The sequence below is a fragment of the Oryza glaberrima genome, chromosome 2 (genome assembly GCF_000147395.1).
Source record: "Oryza glaberrima chromosome 2, OglaRS2, whole genome shotgun sequence".
Classification (NCBI taxonomy): Eukaryota; Viridiplantae; Streptophyta; class Magnoliopsida; order Poales; family Poaceae; genus Oryza; species Oryza glaberrima.
Window position 1 is genome coordinate 18,130,073 of NC_068327.1, and position 18,327 is coordinate 18,148,399.

At 41.9% G+C, this 18,327-nt stretch overlaps 1 protein-coding gene across 1 annotated transcript; it reads right to left on the reverse strand.

Moving 5' to 3' along the window:
• Positions 1–5,453: 5,453 nt before the first annotated feature.
• LOC127762562 (uncharacterized) lies at positions 5,454–15,351 on the reverse strand. Its single transcript, XM_052287060.1, has 13 exons — positions 15,031–15,351; positions 13,635–13,997; positions 13,443–13,535; positions 11,794–11,883; positions 11,176–11,346; positions 10,972–11,091; positions 10,280–10,350; positions 10,130–10,176; positions 9,949–10,052; positions 9,549–9,836; positions 9,249–9,338; positions 7,513–7,602; positions 5,454–6,612 (listed from the first exon to the last, which is right to left on the reverse strand). Exons 1-13 carry the CDS (start codon positions 15,349–15,351, stop codon positions 5,767–5,769), a joined length of 2,694 nt encoding a protein of 897 aa, XP_052143020.1. The 3' UTR covers positions 5,454–5,766.
• Between the last annotated feature and the right edge of the window lie 2,976 nt (positions 15,352–18,327).

The window sequence follows — 18,327 nt, forward strand, 5'->3', positions numbered from 1 at the left end:
AAAAACTTTCAACCTAGGTTTGAAAACTTCCAGTTCAAATTTAAAAACTTTCAACTCAAAATTTGAAAATTTTCAACTCAAATTTGAAAACTTTCATCACAAAATTTGAAAACTTTCAACACGAAATTTGAAAACTTTCAAGTAAAAATTTGAAAACTTTCAATTATACATTTGTAAAGAGGTGTGTGAAAGATTAAAAGGAAAATAGGAATGGAATGGCAAAAAAAAAAAAAAGAAAAACGCGCCCGGAGGCGCTAAAATAAAATAAAAAAAGTGCGAACAGAAAGAAAAAAAAGGCCGCGGGAGGAGGCCCAGCTGGTGCGCGCCAGCAATTTAGCTGGCGCGTACGCGCGCATTAGCGCCCCCCGTGCAAACACGCCAGCTCCATTCCAGGCGAGGCGGCGAGCGCGTCCGCGGGAGCTGGCATGTCAGCCCCAAACATGTTTTTTTTTTGCGTTTTTATTTTATTTTATTTATTTTTAATGACTTTCAACTTAAACTTTGAACTCAAATTTCAAAAACTTTCAACTTAAATTTTAAAACTTTCATTTGCAAATTCAAAACTTGAGCTAATGCTAATCTTGACCTAAAAGTTTTGAAATCTTGATTTGAAAGTTTTCTATTCTAAGTCAAACGTTTTAAAATTTGAGTCAAAAGTTTTCAACTTGAGTCAAGAGTTTTCAAATACAAGTTAAAATGTTTCAATCTAGATTGAAAGTTTTTAAATTTGAGTAAAAAACTTTCAAATCTTAAGTCAACAGTTTTCAAATGCGAGTTGAAAAGTTTTCAAATCTTAGCATCAAAGTTTTCAAAATCTAAGCCGAAAGCTTTTGAAATTTGAGTCAAAAGTATTTGAAATTTGGGTTGAAATTTTTAGAATTTAGTTAATTTTATTTTTACTTTTCAGTTTAAAATTGTAAACATTTTAGGAGAATTTGGTCCTTTTTTTTTATAAAAAAAGAGTTGTTCTCACTTTTCGTGTGGGCTTTCTTATGTGTGATTTGCCTGTGGCTGGAGAGGAATAGGCCATTTGGGTCACATCTATGCAAGTGTACAAAAGCTACCACATACTCTCTCTTTTTTTTTTTTTTTTGATATGAACCGAAACTTTATTACTGAGGTGGCCCAGCCAAATCGCTGGTCACCAAACGCTCAAGGCCAGGTGGAGTACCGGCCCAGCTACAGGGGTCTAGTAAATTACAACCCAATTTTGCCAACTCATGCGCTACCTTATTACATTCCCTGGGACAGTAATGAACCGAGAAAGAAATGAAACTGCTAGAAATGACATTCTTGATCTCCAAAATCACACCCCCCATGGCGGAAAGATTGAAAGAGTTCTCCTGGAGTGCAGATTTCAGCAGCATCGAGTCTGTTTCAAGCTCAACCTTCATCATCCCCCTTTCACTTGCCGCTCCTACAGCCGCTGCGCAAGCAAGAACCTCAGAATGGAAAGCATCCATCAGGTGATCAGCTCCGCCAGCTCCGGCCTGAACCACCACTCCATTATGATCCCAGATAACATATCCCCATCCACCTTGTTTGGTGCTGCAGTGGAAAGCCCCATCCGAATTGATCTTCAGGACATCAGGAATGGGTTTTCTCCATTTTGCCGTTCTCCTCTCCTTCATCTTCCCCTCTTTCCGGCTCGGTGTGTTAACGAGCTGACTCGGCTTGGCTCGTTATCTCAACGAGCTAAAAGCCTAAAAGTGCAGCTCAGCTCGGCTTGTTAGAAAGCTCGAGCTAGCTCGTTTAGCTCGCGAGCAAATGGGGAAGGAGAGCGATTTCGTCGCGGCCAGCGGCTAGCAGTGCGCGTGAACAACAAGGAAAGGGGAGGGGACTCACAAGCATAGGACGGGGAAGAAAACAGCACTGCTCACGAGCTTGTCCACCCGTTTCACGCGTTTTGGAAGTGGATCCAGACAGCCATCGCCGACGATGGCGCCGGCATCAGCTTCGGTTTCGACGGCTTTTGGCGGTACATTTGATCCTTCTTCGCCAGCGTCGTGGCCACGCTCGCCGGCGCAGCTCACGAGCTCGTCGGGTCGACGGCAACAATGGAAGCATGCGACCGGCCAACGGACCTATGCATATGCGGGCGGCCGGCCGGCATCAGCACAAGCGTGCGCAGGCAAGCGTCCGGTCGGCCGATGGGCGAGGGAGCGCCGCGGGATGGGAAGGACGACGACGCATCTGCTAGCGCTCTACCGCGTACGCAAGGGAAGCGCGGCGGCGTTGCGTAATTTGCTATGTGCTTGTTTTGGAAAAAGTACACCGAAGGTCCCTCAACTTATCACCGAGTTAAAAAACGCCCCCCAACTGCAAAACCAGATATTCGGAGTCTCTTAACTAATCAAAACTGGTCAAAATGGGTTATTCGGTGATTTTAACCTCGGTTTTAGCCTACGTGAGCTTCACATGTCAGCGTGGCCACCTGAGCCTCTCCCTCTTTCCCCTCCTTTCTCTTCTCCCCCCTCTCTCTCTCTTCTCTCCTCTTCTCTTCTTTTGGCTAGCCGGCCGGCAGCGGAGGAGCAGGCCACTGGGCGAGGCGGCGGCGGCGGCCAGTCGCGAATGGCGTCGGCGACGCTGTGTCGCCGCCGTCGGTGAAGCGGCCCCGCGCGGCCGGGCGCCGCGGCGTTGGGCGCGGAGGCGGAGGCGAGGCCGTCTCGCGTTGTTTAAGTCCCCGTCTCGGGCGGCGAGGAAGGTGAGGACGAGGTTGACGTCGACCGCCGCGGGGTCATCGCCCTCCGCCTCGGCGGTGGCGCGCGCCTCTCGGAGTCGCTCGTCGCTCGGCACCGGCTTCATCGACAACCCGCTCAGCACCGGCTTCAGCGCCGCGCCGTCCCTCGCCGCCATCCCCACCAACCAGTCCGTCGGCCAGGCGTCGTAGTGCAGGCGGCGACGGGGAAAGAGAAGGCAGGCGGCGGCCGGCGCGCGAGAGGGCGGCGGCGGTGGGGAAAGAGAAGGCAGGCGGCGGGGAGGGAGGGGACAGCTATCGTTGCACAATGTTTTTCTGGTGCTGGATCTGCTGGAAGACGCATGCGAGTCATTACTTGACAGCATCGTTGCAGAGAATGCAAAGCGTTTCTGCTTGATCTGAATGAAGCTATCTGGAGGCAATGTAAGCATCATTTTTCCATGTAACCATGTTCAGTATCTATCTATGCCATTTGATTGCGATTCAGAAAACCAGAAAACACTCGCATCAGCATGCATGTACCCATGTTCATACAATGTCAGGCTGAAGTGATACTTATCCTATCTTACTATAAAGTTATTCTTCACTAACTAATTAAGCTTAACATGTAAAAATGTCACATCATTATCCACTAACAAGATGTCACATCATCATCCACTAATTAACAAGATGCCACATCATCATCCACTAACAATCATCACATTTAAACATCATGCAAACATGCTATATCTTTATAGTTTTTATAATTTAAGAGCTTTTCAAATACAAACATGTTAAATTATCATCCAACATAATTTATATAATGTTTCAATGTATATCTTTATTATGTTTTATGATATCCTATTACTTAAATGATTAAACTATGGTCCAAATTATCTTTCTCATTTTTTCCTCTAATTAAGTCATATCATATCAATTGTTTTTATCCTTTAGATGATTAATCTGCGGTCCAAATTATCTCCCTACTTTTCTTCTTTCATAAAATCATACCACCTTACGATTTACGTTTGAATCACCATTCTACATATTATTTAAATTTAAATTATTATAAACCATATTAATTTACTTAATCTGATATTATATAGCTATCTTACACGTTATTTTTTTTATTATTATCATACTAAATTCCCGCAGCAATGTACGGGGTTTCACCTAGTATCTAGTATCTTTCATGTACACCATGATTTACACTGTAATAAAATCACGAACTCGAATTAGAGAAGCTGAACTGTTTTGTTAGTAACACATTGCACATGCAGGAAGAAGCCAAGCCACCCCTCGCTGAGGAGCAGCACGACCTCGGCGTCAGCGACGACGGTGAGGTAGTAGTCGCCGCCTCGCCAGTGGGCTCAGGGGACGACGAATCCGACGCGTACGTGGCCTCGGCGGTGTCCCAGTGGACGCCCACGGCCGTGCCGGCGGCGGTGGCGAGGGACCTGCTCCCGCGCTTCTTGTGCAGCACATGGTGGGCGCACCTCGACGACGGCGAGGCCGGTGGCTCCGGCAGCGTTCCGCGTCCACGTGACCCGGATGAGGAGCTCCTTCCCGGAGTGCAGCGAGGCACCGTACACTACCGTGGTCGCCGCCTGTAGCTTGCGATCCAGCGCGCCGCTGCGCCCAGAGTCACCGGTGGCGGCGGCGGCGGCGATGCCTACCGAGCTGTCGCCGAAGCACGACGGCTCCTGCGTCGCCTCCGGCTTTGGTTTTTCTTCCGGCGAGATTAGCTGCTGCTTGCTATTGCTGCTGCAATAAAAGAGAGAGCTGACGTGGCACGCTGACATGTGGGGTTCACGTGTGTTCCATGATGACTCAGCCGTCACGTAGGCTAAACCGAGGTTAAAACTACCGAGGGACCTAAAGCGAACGGTTTTGTTAGTTGAGGGATGCCCAGTATCTGGTTTTGCGGTTTGAGGACGATTTTGTATCTCGATGACAAGTTGAGAGACCTTGGATGTACTTTTTCCGCTTGTTTTAGCCTAGCCTAGGGTTTGGCATATTAAGGGCTGTGGTGGGCCTCGTGGATGATTGGGCTGCTACTATAGGTCTTGTTTGATGGGCTATCCACTGGTGGGCTTTAGCTTGTTTTGGCTCACGTGCAGCTCGAGCTGGCTCGTTATGTCTAACGAGTTAAAATGCTGGCTTGGCTCGTTACGAAATTTAAACGAGCCGAACCAAGTTTGTCACGAGCCGAGCGAGCTAACGAGCCACGAGCTTCCTGTCCACCCCTAATGACATAGGCCAAATCAGCTGGGTCTCTGGCTTTTCCTCCTTCCCTTTCTCCGCCTCCATAGTATTTAATATGGACTGCATTACACTCAATAGGATTCCATAAGGTCTCTTAAGTTCTACGTTGCAAGGACCTTTCAAATTAATTTGAATTATTTTTGGATTTTGGCTATCTGTCAGTAATCCCTTTTTGATATTGTCTTATGGAGATTGGAATTCAGTATCCACATGTACAGTTTCAATTATGATGGTATCAGTTTACTGTATGCCTTTCTTTTCAGTGAGATTTCAGTTCTGTCTGTATATGTGAATCTGATCTTGTGCTGCAAGAAAATAATGCTTCGTTTTGCTAATACTGCAGCTGAAGGCTACACACATGCATGGGCATATTTTTGTACGAGAAAAATGGGCACAATTGATACCTGATAATTGCATGCATTGATCTATAAATAGCCTATTAGTACTGGAGCAAAATAAAAAATGCATAACATAGAAGGCTGAAGCTCTTATATGCTCTCACAAGTGTATGGTGGCAAAGAACACATGAATTTTGGATGTGATTTTAGAACTCACAGATAATGTTAGATCAAAGAACACTTTCATACTATAGATGAACTCACATACTGAACAATTCCACATGCACAACACGTCACATTTAACAAAAAAACAATAAGGGTCTCGTTACTGCACAGGTTCAACTAAAACACAGCTCTGTTTAGCTCATTGGCTGTTAACAATCAGCTACTGTCCACTTCTCTCATCATTTACACCATGCGTACTCTTAACTGGTTTAGCTCACGCCCGTCAGAAATCAGCAGCAGGTCACTTCTTCTCCTTATCATTTACACCATTGTATGCTCAAGTTGTAAGTCAGCATAATACGTGGCAATGAACATCGCTTCAAAAAATTCATCAAGAAGCCCAGGAAATTGTTCGTTGACCATATTCCCGAAATCTTTTTCAGAGAAGAGTAGTTTCCTGCCCTCTACCACCTTCGACATGAAATGCTGATAAGTATTTCTTACCAATCTCAGCAAGGAGAGAACATCATCTCCGTAGATGATTGATACGCCCGTGATGGGATCTTTCCAGTAAAAGGTCTCAATGAAATAAACGTTGTGAAGATCCATCGGGCTCCAACCAGAGAATATCTTGAGACGTTCAAGCACAAAATTGTATCCTGCTGGGTCTGTTGTTGGCAATGCTAGCAGTTTATTGTACAATGATGTAAAGACATGCATCATTTGGTGCTCTTCCATCAAACAGTAGTGATAGCATATCAGATACTGATAAGCAGTTGGATCTCTCATAATCATACTTAGCCATCTGTGAATATCTTCAGGAACTGGTAAAGATCCAAAGAGTTCTTCAATAGTCTTCACATATTGATAAAAGTCAACCTCTGCATTGGCCTTTGTATAGGGGTCTAAATCATCAGCTTGAAACTCATCCATTTCAATGGTCATCTCGTCACTTATCAGAAAATTTCTCAATGAGAATCGACCAGCGAGTGAGTTTGACTGACTGTGCAACTTGTAAAGGGACCTAACACTTCTTCGTAACACAAGTCGAGTGCTCATTCTTGTGATTTCATATTTCCTTGTCCTTCCGCATCCAGGAGGAATGATAGTATCTGTTAACCTCGTTCTTCTTCTTCTAGTATCAACTAAAGTTGCAAGAGCTGAGGACTGCAGAATTCAGTAAATTAGGGGTATGACCAGATTGATTCCAGGACACTATCTACTATCACGCCCAAACCAGGAACTAAGTTGATGAAAATACACTATAAGAAAAAAAAAAATCTAAAACAGAAAACTGAGAATGGAAGATTTCATATCAACAAGAATATGCCACAAAGAAATTAAAACTTAGTGACCGCATTAGTATCTTACTGAAAACACAAGAACGATCATAGGCAAAAAGAACAATATATGCAGTAGATGCACGGATCATAGGCGAAAAGAACAATATATGCAGTAGATGCACGGTGATATTATTGAGGAGCAGGCAGATAAAAACTACACCCTCCGTCCCAAAATATAACAACTTTTAACCTTCAAAATTTGTCCCAAAATAACAACTTCACAAGCATTCCCTTCTCAACCAATGACAACCCTACATCATTCAATTTTTCCACCTTCCTCCACTTCTCATCCAATTCCCCATTAAATTCTACCTACTTTCTTAATGACTGTATCCAACCGTAAAAATCCTTATATGCTGGGACAGAGGTAGTAATAACTTAACTCTAAAGCTTAACAGCAGCAAGTAATCGCTTCATTTTTGTTGGTTGTTCAGTCACAAGGCAGGATAGATACACAAAAGTTTCCTAAGTTCAGCAAAAAACAGTAGGACAATTACAGAGGCCGTCACGATCCAATAGTGTCAATTGCATGCAAAACATAACTACAATCCACTATTAACTTATGATTTAGTACGCGTACAAGAAAAGATATTCTGCTGAACAGCTAGCTGTACAAGAACTTGTGCGTGCATGTACACAGTATTATCTGATGATCTACACCCTGAATTTCATAATTCATATACTTCCATATTTCAACATTGTCGAATGTTAAAGGGAATCAAACCTTATGATCCTTGCGAAGCGATGATTTTGACATGCTTGCTCTAGGATTTTGATTGGAGCAGCCAGGTCGCTTTCTTTTTCTACCTGAACGCTGTTTACAAGAGAACTGGTTAAAATCATATATCTAACCAGACTTGGTAGCAATGTCGAGAATCAATATAACGATCAAACATTTCATTCAACCTAGGAAACAAGGTTGAATTGGGAATTAATGTATTCTAAAAACAAGGGAATACATGGCACTATTAAACAAGAAACTTTTGATTCGACAATTGTTTCAACTCTTCTTAACCACACTATGACTTCAGGATCAATTCTAGGCAGCAACCCAGCAAAAGGCTGAATCTTTTAGACCAAACAAGTATGGTCAGTAGTTTGCATCTACGAGGCCTGACTTAAGAGAAACCATGTCCGGTGATACAACCCCAAATACACATCCAGACAAAAGTTTCCTATAAACAGTCCGATAACACTGAAAGCTGCTCATATATCTAGCTTCAGGATTTCTTACCAAAATATTGCACTAGTCATAATATCGGCGGAAATTTCCTCATATTTTCGCAGTAAAAAAAATTGTGAATGTACATAAACTGACAAACATGTGGTCCAGATTCTGATTTTCAACATTATAAAAGATTACAAGGAGTCAAGTCTGGTGATCCACATGAAGGTGACAATTGTGATTACATTCTTTTTTATGGATTTCAATTGCACAACACGTTCACCTTCATCTTATATCCAAAAGTTACTCCACAACAAAACGTGTTAAAATTAATTCATATTAGCAGACTTAAACCCAATTGCAGGGAAGTAAAAATAAAGATCAAGCATTTTACTAGGAAACAAGGAAATATGGGATGTATGGAGTTTTTCAACAACTGATTGGCAAGAACACAAAACTGGTGCTTCTGCAATTTGTCTACTCTTGCCAATTATGCTTCGGGCCTTCATAGCCAATTCCGGGTGCCAACCAGCCAAAGTTTGAATCTTTTCGACCAAACAATAGTGCGTGATAAGTGATTTTGCATGTAAGTGGTCCTTTATTTAGTGAAACTGAGCCCAGCAAAGCAATCTCTATTCCTTAGTACACATCTGGATGAAACATTCAATGAAAATGAAAGCTCATACAGTAGGAATGAAATGACCAATAAATCCCCCACATTTTTACTGTCGATTAAAATGCATCACATTAAACAGCAAATCAGATTAACACGAGCAGGAGCAACTAAATCTCAACAATTCCAACAGTCCCAGTGTCAAATTCCATAGAAGATGGAAAGAAGACCTACAAGTAGTTAGGAAGTATTTCGCAATGCAGAAAGCCAAATTTGCCCCCCTAATTTGGCCAGTCGATTTTGATTCTATTCTAAGATGTCACAACATTTCAACCAAGATTTCTTCACTCAAGTACAGCAAAAATCAGCCAAGACTTCACACTGGTAAATACAAATAAAGAATGCCAAGATCCTAGTTCCACATTCTAATACACAAGCTGATTCCCTAAAAAGAAAACTTGTTTTTACTGTAAAGCAAACAGAAGAACTCCCCATGTTCCTAACACAAAAGATGGCACAAGAGTTAACTTATGATTTACTGTGCATACAAGAAATATTGCTCTGAACAGCTAGCTGTACAAAAGCTTGTGAATATACATATATCATGTGATCTATCATCCTGACATTTCATAATTCATACACTTCCATTTTCAACATTATTGAAGGTTAAAAGCAATCAAACCTTTTGATCCTCATGAGGCGGTGATTTTGAGGTGCTTGCTCTAGTATTTTGATTGGAGCGGTCCAGATGCTTTTGTTTTCTATCGAAAATCTGTTTACGAGAGAACCGGTTAAAGCCACACATCTTACCAGACTTGGCAGTAACCGCAGAGAATTGATATAAAGATTTAATAATTCAGACTAGCAAACAAGTTAGATAGGGAATACATGGTATTGTAAAAAAAGGGGAATATATGCGACTTTTAAACAACAGACTAGAATGCCCAGACCAGCCAAGAATGATAAGTAAACGTCTCCTTACCTTTCTCCTGTCATACGCAAGAATGCTACTTGGGATTGGGAGTAACTTCTCCTCATGTGGATTTGAACTATTAATAGAACTAGGAGGGAGTGGGTAGATGATGTCATAGTGAGACTCTATGCGCAGCAAGGTCACGCGAGGAGCGCCGCGGACAATGTAGTGCGTACTTTCGCAAGTTCCATCATGAACGTTCTCCACTTGGACGGTCACCCTGAGAGCTTCTGCACAAGCTTTTACTGCAGCAGAGGTTGCGTACACACGAGGAGCAATTACGTGCTTCGAGCACCACTGCATGCATCCAGAGCAACAGGTCAGTCAGGTGAAATGAGTGTGAAGAATATATAGTTGCATTCAGTTTGTAACAGGTCAGGTCTCTAAGGGAAGTGATGCTGATACTAACATCTTCCAGATTCTGATTTTCTCCACAATTAGTTGCACACCATTCATAATTCCATATGCGCGTGCACATCCAGGTAGCTGCTACTAATCTGAGGAAAGCAAAAACTGATACAGAAGAAAGCATGTCAGAATCAGGAAAGTGGATCAGATGGAAGGAATGAAGGCTCAAGGTGTTTTCTCACTGTCATCCGTTGTATCATAACTGCTGAAGAACTCAAGAATCTTCCCCCTGTCATGAGATGAAAAAAGGCGCATGTTCAGTCAGTGAGATGGGATAGTACATTTAGAAACAACACTCTTCCGGAATTGCAGAAAACCAAACATTTCAAAACCTGATTATTGATATTGGGTGCTCCTGCATGCGCTTCCATCCCTTTATCTTCTCTATCAGCCTCTCAAATGCCTGCAAGAATCAATGATACAATAAATCATAACATACCGCTGGCATCTAGCACCCAGAGAGTTTAACCAGCGTGTTACAATGGCGCTTACAGAATGATGATCATCAATAAAACATGACTAGCATAACTCGTCGGACAAGCTTCCATAGTTAAACATCAAGTATGGAGATAATCATTAGAAAGAACATTTGATGAGATAGTAGTAAGGAAGACATTTGTGATTTAGGATCAAGATGGCCAAACCATGAAGCGGCATGTGTGCAGCATTTCAGTCTTGAACATAAGACACCTATAATATTTGTTCTTCCCCATTATATTTTATCACTATTAATGTCAAACTGCAAAATTTCTTGCAAGGTTGAATATTGTTCAATCAGGAAGTTAACTTCACAAATTTATAATTAGAATTAATGTCAACAGGGTAAAATACTGCGATGTCATGCCACTATTGTGAAACAATGGTGTGTATCTCCTGCAAATGATAAAACAAAGGAAGTAAGATGATGGATACAGATTGGTTTGTACAATACAAATTTAGATTAGAGGAATCATCCATTACAAGCATGTTTATGTCAGAAAAACCAATATAGGGGAAAAAGCAAATAGGGAAGACAAGAGATTACTTTGTGTTTCTGGGAAAATTCAGAGGCCCATTGAAGATTTTCAGCTTTGGTAGCCAATGCTCTAACAGCAGCAAGAAGGCGGTCTTCCTCACGTGTGCCTATACTATCAACAACTTGCTCCTGTCATACATTGTCAAAACTAAGAGAGTTATAATAACATTGAACATACATCCTATGCTAGGGAATAGGGAGGTGGACACTTACCAGGTAGGAAAATATGAAACTCCTATAGAAACATTCCTCATCTCTATGTACTGGCCTAAATTCTGAATAGTGATGGCTGAGATACTTTAAACGCAAACCAACTTCCGGTTGCTGGAAAGAATTATCGATGTTCCTGAAATAATGATTTGCAGCTTCTCCCATGGGAATTTTCTGCATCCCACACACAAAAACACAAATAAGGGAACTCAACTAAAAATGGTATATGCATAAGAAAACAACATAACTAGAATAAAATATATTTTATGTTTTATATGCTCCACTTTTCTGGTGTTTACATTCTCTGAAAAATGCTTAGAAATAATTAGAATTATCACTTCGTTTTTATTGATTGATTGTTGTAAAGTCATAAAAGACGGAATATATGCACAAGATTTCCTAAATTCAGTAGTAGGCCTATTCCAGAAGCCATCACAATCCAATCCTTTTATTGCTTGCAAAACATAACCAGATTTAACTTATGATTTAGTATGCATACAAAAAAGATATTCTGTTGTACATGAACAATTGAATGTACAGTGTCATGTGATCTATTATCCTGACATTTGATAAATGATGCACTTCCGTTTTCAACATTATCTAAGGTTAAAGGAATCAAACCTTGTGATACACATGAGCAGGCAGTTTTGATGTGCTTGCCCCGCAATTATGAATCGGGTAGTTCACTGGTTCTCCTTTTCTATCTGAAAGCTGTTTACAAGAGAACAGGTTAGCATCATATATTCTCACCAGACTTGGCAGCAATCTCAGAGAATTAGTACAAAGAATAAACACTACAGACTAGGAAACAAGGGAATATATGGAACATTTAAAAAACAGGCTAGCAAGATTAGAAAACTAGTGCTTTGACAATTTTGTCAACTCTTTTCCAATCATGCTATGGGTATTCTGAGAAAATTCTAGGCAGCAACCCAGCAAGACACGGAAATCTTTTAGACCAAACATTAGAGTATGCTCAGTGAGTTTGCATATACAAGGCCTATGATTTGGAGAAATCATGTCCAGTTATGAATCCCAAATACACACCAAGACAATTTTTTTCATATATCACTGTCCTAAGACTGAAAGCACATACATGCAGCTGCAAGATTTCTTACCAAATTATCACATTAGTAATAATATGGTGTGACAGTTCCTCATATTTTCGCCGTAAAGGAACTTGTGAATATACACTAGATCATGAGGTCTAGGATTCTGACCCTAATTTTATATGCCCATTTTCAACATCATCACAGGTTAAAAGGAGTCGAATCTGGTGATCCTCATAAAGTGAGGATAGGTACTTTTTTTTTGTGGAATTTTGATTGGACAATGCGTTCACCTTGCTTTCATGTTCAAAAGCTATTCCACAACAAGATCGATTACAGGATAGTAATATCAGGATCAAACATTTCACACTAGGAAACAAGGAATAGGGGATACATGAAACTTTTCAATTACAGACTAGAAATGTCACAAAACTGGTGCTTCCACAATTTTCCTACTATTGCTGATTACACTTCGAGCCTTCATAGCCAATTTTGGGTAGCAACCAGCCAAAGGTTGAATATTTTAGACCCAACGGTAGAGTACACCAAGTGATTTCGCATGTAAGTTGGTCAATTATGTAGAGAAATTGAACACGGTAATGCAATGCCAATTCCAAATACACATCCGGATGAACCATTCAATGACAATGAAAGCTCATAAATTCAGCTTTAGGATTTCTGAGCAAAAAATCACACTAGACATGACATCACCCAATAAGTCCCCCACAATTTTACAGTGTGATTAAAAGTGCATCACGTTAAACATCAAATTACATTAGATCAAGCAGGGGCAACTAATAAGTGTCGACAATTTCGATAGAAGATAGCAAGAAGACCTAATAGTAGTCAGAAAGAGTTTATTCCCAATACTGGCAATACAGAAAGCTGAATTGCCCCCCAACATTTGCCCAGTTGATTCTTTTTTTTTTCTTTCTTTTTTTTTTTTGGTCATAAGGCCTAGTTGATTTCAACTCTGTTATAGGATGCCACATCATTTGAACCCAGATTTCTCCGCCCCAGGTACAGTAAAATCAAGAAATCAAAGATTGCCAAGATCCTAGCTCCACATTGCAACACAAGAATACAAGATGGCACAAGAACCGCATCTAAGCAACAGGATAGCACGTTCGCAACGGTGAAAGATGATCCCAAGATTTCACACGAACGACAAAAATGCCCAGCCCCAGACCAATCAAGAATGACAAGTAAACTTCTCCTTACCTTCTCCTCGGCGTCGCCATGATACGCACGAATGCTACTCCTGAGAAGCTTCACTTTGGGGGAATCAGATGTCCTCTCCTCCTTCCTTCGTGCCTGCAAGAACCCAAGAAATGCTCAAGAACAAATCCAAAATACTCCAAGGTACCCAACACAAACGCCATGACAGCACAAATGCAAGATGGGAACCATTACCTGTTCCCGATCATCAGAGACTGTAAAAGATCCTTCTCCGATCTTTCTCTTTCCTTTGCGGTCCACCAATGCAGCGGCGGCGCTCGAACCGTCGATGCCGCGGCCTCCGCCTCCGGGCTGCTCACGGGCCCGCCCCTGGGTGAAGCTCTCGGTGGGCGAGCGAGGAGGCGAGCGCGGCGGCCGCGCCGGCCCAGAGACAACGGCGCCGCCCTGGGCTGCGGTGGCGCGGGAGCTGGACTCCTGGGAGTGGGACTCGCGTCGCCCGCGCCCATGGATCGGTTCCTTGTCTTTTGGTGGGTTCGACGCGGACGCCAGCCACGCGGACGGGAAAAACTTGGTGGGAAGGGCGGAGGGGCTGATTTGCTAGATCCCAATTATGAGAGGGGGCCGACCAGAAATGTGTGGAGGTTGTTTCTGTTAATTCTTGAAAGGCAAGAGGCTTATCTATAAAGGTGGAAGTAGTTCTGATTCGTGAGATGGAGTAGCTGATAGCGGTAGGGACCTGGCATTTTTCCAGTTTACCCCTTTTAATTCTAAAAAAACGTTTGCCCCTTTTAGGGGAATTTAACTATTTATCACTATTAGGTTTAGGGGCTGTTTGGACGGTACTAAAAATTATTTTTTTAAGTCCCTGTCACATTATATGTTTGAACACTAATTAGAAGTAAAAAATATAGACTATTGGCAAAACCCATTCCATGATTAGCCTAGACTAATTCCTGAGACGAATCTATTGAGCCTAATTAATCCATGATTAGCCTATATGATGCTACAGTAAATATGTGCTAATTATGAATTAATTAGGCTTAAAAAATTATCACGTGAATTAGCTCTCATTTATGTAATTAGTTTTGTAAGTAGTCTATGGTTAATACTCCAAATTAAAGTCCAAACATCCGATGTGACATGGACTTAAAATTTAGTCCCTAGATTCAAACACCACCTTAGCAAATAACCAAATAGCTCTCTTAGATTTGGACTTACAAGAGAAAGGTGAATTATTAACTATTTGCCACTTTTGATGACGTGGCATGCCAACATGGGGAAAAAAATTCTCACCCCTTTCTATCTTTTGTTATCTCCTTCGTCCTCCATCGCTGTATCGCCATGGCCGACACGCACGCTCATCTTCCTCCTTACGCCCGCACAGTCGATTGCACTAAGCTGTCCACGTAGCTACCTCTAGCATGCCCAAGGCTCACGACTGCTTGCAAAAAAGCAAGACCACGCCCTACGCGCTAGGCCGCAGTTGCCCCCATCAAACGCGGCTGGCTTCCTAAGGTACGCTCCATCACTCTTATCGAGCTGGCCTCCTCTAAGAGCAAGAAGGCCAAGTGGACACTTCCCGAAGCTCTCCAGTGGCGATGACAAGCTTGTTTTCACCTTGGCTCCCTACTTTGAGGCCGAGTGCAACAACATCCAGCCAAACTAAATCACCAGATTCAAAAGTAACATGTTTCTTTCCTTTGCTTCCAGCAAGTTTACACCTAGTATTCATGTGCTCTATGTTCTCCTTAGTGGTCTCATGCAGTTTTAACATCAGTTCATCACATTGTTTTGCATCAAAGTTCACCCTCTCTGAAGTTGGGAGGGGCAAAAGATCAATAGGAGCACGGGGTAGAAGGCCATAAACAATCTCAAAATGGCACTTCTTAGTAGTAGAATGTTGCGAACGATTATAAGCAAACTCAACATGAGACAAACATTCTTCCCACATTTTAATATTCTTTTTCAAAATAGCCCTAAGCATTGTAGATAAAATTCTATTCACAACCTTAGTTTGTCCATCAGTTTGGGGATGACAAGTAGTAGAAAATAAAAGTTTCGTCCCCAACTTAGCCCACAAGGTTCTCCAAAAATGACTAAGGATTTTTGCATGGTGTTTGGCACTATGGTGTTCACTTGCATGGAGTGCCAAACACCATAGTTTCTGATCGGTAACCTATAGTTTCTAATTTTTGCATGGTGTTTGGCACTATAGTTTCCAAAAATGTCAGAAACTATGGTGTTTGGCACTCCATGCAAGCGAACAATCTCACGAAAGAACAAATCAACATTGGAATTTTCTTTTCCCTTCTTATGTTTGATGACATATGGAAAAGATTCAATAAATTCAACCCATTTAGCATGCCTACGGTTAAGTTTTGCTTGACTTCGAATGTGTTTCAAAGACTCATGATCAGAGTGTATAACAAATTCTTTGGGCCATAAATAATGCTGCCATGTTTCCAAAATTCGTACTAGAGCAAACAATTCCTTATCATAAGTAGAATAATTCAAACTAGGCCCACTCAATTTCTCGCTGAAATATGCTACAGGTTTACCTTCTTATAACAACACACCACCCAATCCAATCTCACTAGCATTACATTCAAGCTCAAAAGTTTTATTGAAATTAGGAAGTTGGAGTAATGGTGCATATGTTAACTTATCTTTCAAAGTCTTGAATGCATTCCTTTGTGCTGCAGCCCAAGTGAATGTCACATTCCTCTTGGTAAGCTCATGTAGTGGGGCTGCAATGGTGCTAAAATACTTCACAAAGTGGCGGTAGAACCCAGCAACTCATAGAAAGCTTCTCACTTGTGTGATCGTTGTTGGAACCAGCCAACTATGTATGGCTTCAACCTTGGCTTGATCCACTTCAATTCCCTGCGGAGTCACAACATAGCCAAGAAAAGAGACTTGATCTATGTAAAATATGCACTTCTCAAGGTTACCAAATAAACGTGCATCACGTAGAGCATAAAAAACAACACGCAAATTATCATGATGATCCTCTATTGATCTGCTATATATGAGAATGTCATCAAAATATACCATCATAAATCTGCCAATGAAAGCACGTAAAACTTCATTCATTAATCTCATGAAAGTACTGGGCGCATTAGTGAGACCAAAGGGCATGACTAACCACTCATATAAGCCGAATTTAGTTTTAAAAGTTGTTTTCCATTCATCTCCTAACTTCATGCGAATCTGGTGGTAATCACTATGCATATCAATTTTAGAAAACACAAGTGAACCACTCAGTTCATCAAGCATATCATCTAGCCTAGGGATAGGATGTTGATATCTGATTGTGATGTTGTTAATTGCTCTACAATCCACACACATGCGCCATAAGCCATGAACTAAAAGCATGGGGACAACACAAGGACTAAGAGACTCACGCGCATACCCCTTGTCGAGTAATTCTTGCACTTGACGTTGTATCTCCTTTGTTTCCTTTGGGTTGGTCCTGTATGGCACACAGTTTGGCAAAGAGGCCCCAGGAATGAGGTCAATCTGGTGCTCAATCCCTCGAATTGGTGGCAGCCCCGGTGGAACCTCCTTTGGGAAAACATCGGCGTATTCCTGCAAAAGGTTAGTGACCAGAGGAGGCAAAGAAATAGAAGTATCCTCGAGTGAAAATAAAGTTTCTTTGCAAACTGAAGCATAGCAAACAGAAGTGTCAGGATCAACTTCGTCCAAATCTGATTTTGTTGCAATGAAACAAGATCCCTTCAGCTTAATCTCATTTTTATTATTTTGAACAGAGTTGGTGCATTTCTTCTTATGCTTCTCAAGTTCATTAGCCATAATATGATGCTCACTCCTAGTATGCTCCTAAAGTTTTTGCTTGCTAGCTCTAGCAAGTTCATCCTTTAAAATAACTTCAGGAGACATAGGATGTAACACAAGCTTTTTTCCATTATGCACAAAGAAGTACTGATTGGATTTGCCAAAGTATAAAGAATCTTTATCAAACTGCCATGGCCTACCTAATAACATAGAACATGCTTGCATAGGCACAACATCACAGTTGATTGAATCATGATAAGAACCAATGGCAAAATATACTCTTACCAATTGTGTTACCTTTACCTTGCCGCTACTATTAAGCCATTGAATATAGTAGGGCTGCGGGTGTGGTTGTGTGCTCAATGCAAGTTTCTCCACCATTTCAGCACTAGCCAAATTATTGCAGCTTCCTCCATCTATGATCACGTGGCAAGAGCGTTCCTTGATCACACACTTGGTTTGAAACAAGGTGTGGCGTTGATTTTGTTCAGCCCTTTCCATTTGTGCACTTAGCACTCACTGCACCACGAGGCTCTCATAGTGCTCTGTAGCTTCGGCCCCAATGTGTTCTTCATCTTGGTGGGGCGCGTCACCTTCCCCTGCATTGTTAGTTGCAAGCAAAGCATAGGTTTCTTTATCTAAATCACCAGCGGAGGAGTACCCACCATCAGCTCTCACGATCATTACACGAGTGCTTGGGCAGTCCTTGCACATGTGACCAAAGCCCTTGTAGTGTAGGCACTGAATATCGCTTGTCCTTCCTGATGATGCCACTAATGATGAACTCTTGGAAGGTGTAGCAGCAATCCCTCTTGTTGGTTCACTCGGGCATGGTGTAGAGTTTGTCGTGGAGGAACGTTGCTTGTTGCTTGAGGACGATGGTGCTGCTGCTCGAGTTGACGGTGCAACAGCGTCGGAAGGTGTCCAAGAGCTAGTACAACCTGCATAAATGTTAGTCCGGAAGCTAGCTCTTCGTCCCTGCACTTCCCTTTTAGCTTTACAAGCAAGATGAAACAAACGGTTAATTGAATTATATTCTTTGTAGGCTAGAATGTTCTAAATTTCTCGATTTAGCCCACCCATGAATCTAGCCATATGTTGGTATTTCTTAACGACATTACTAGGCAATGGC

Coding starts and splice junctions, on each gene's coding strand:
- LOC127762562 (XM_052287060.1), bottom strand. CDS start 15,351: ATGTGGGAAGAATGTTTGTCTCATGTTGAGTTTGCTTATAATCGTTCG. Junction 10,351..10,971: donor AATTTTCCCAGAAACACAAA/GTAATCTCTTGT, acceptor TGATTCTTGCAG/GCATTTGAGAGGCTGATAGA. Junction 9,837..9,948: donor AAAATCAGAATCTGGAAGAT/GTTAGTATCAGC, acceptor GGATGCATGCAG/TGGTGCTCGAAGCACGTAAT.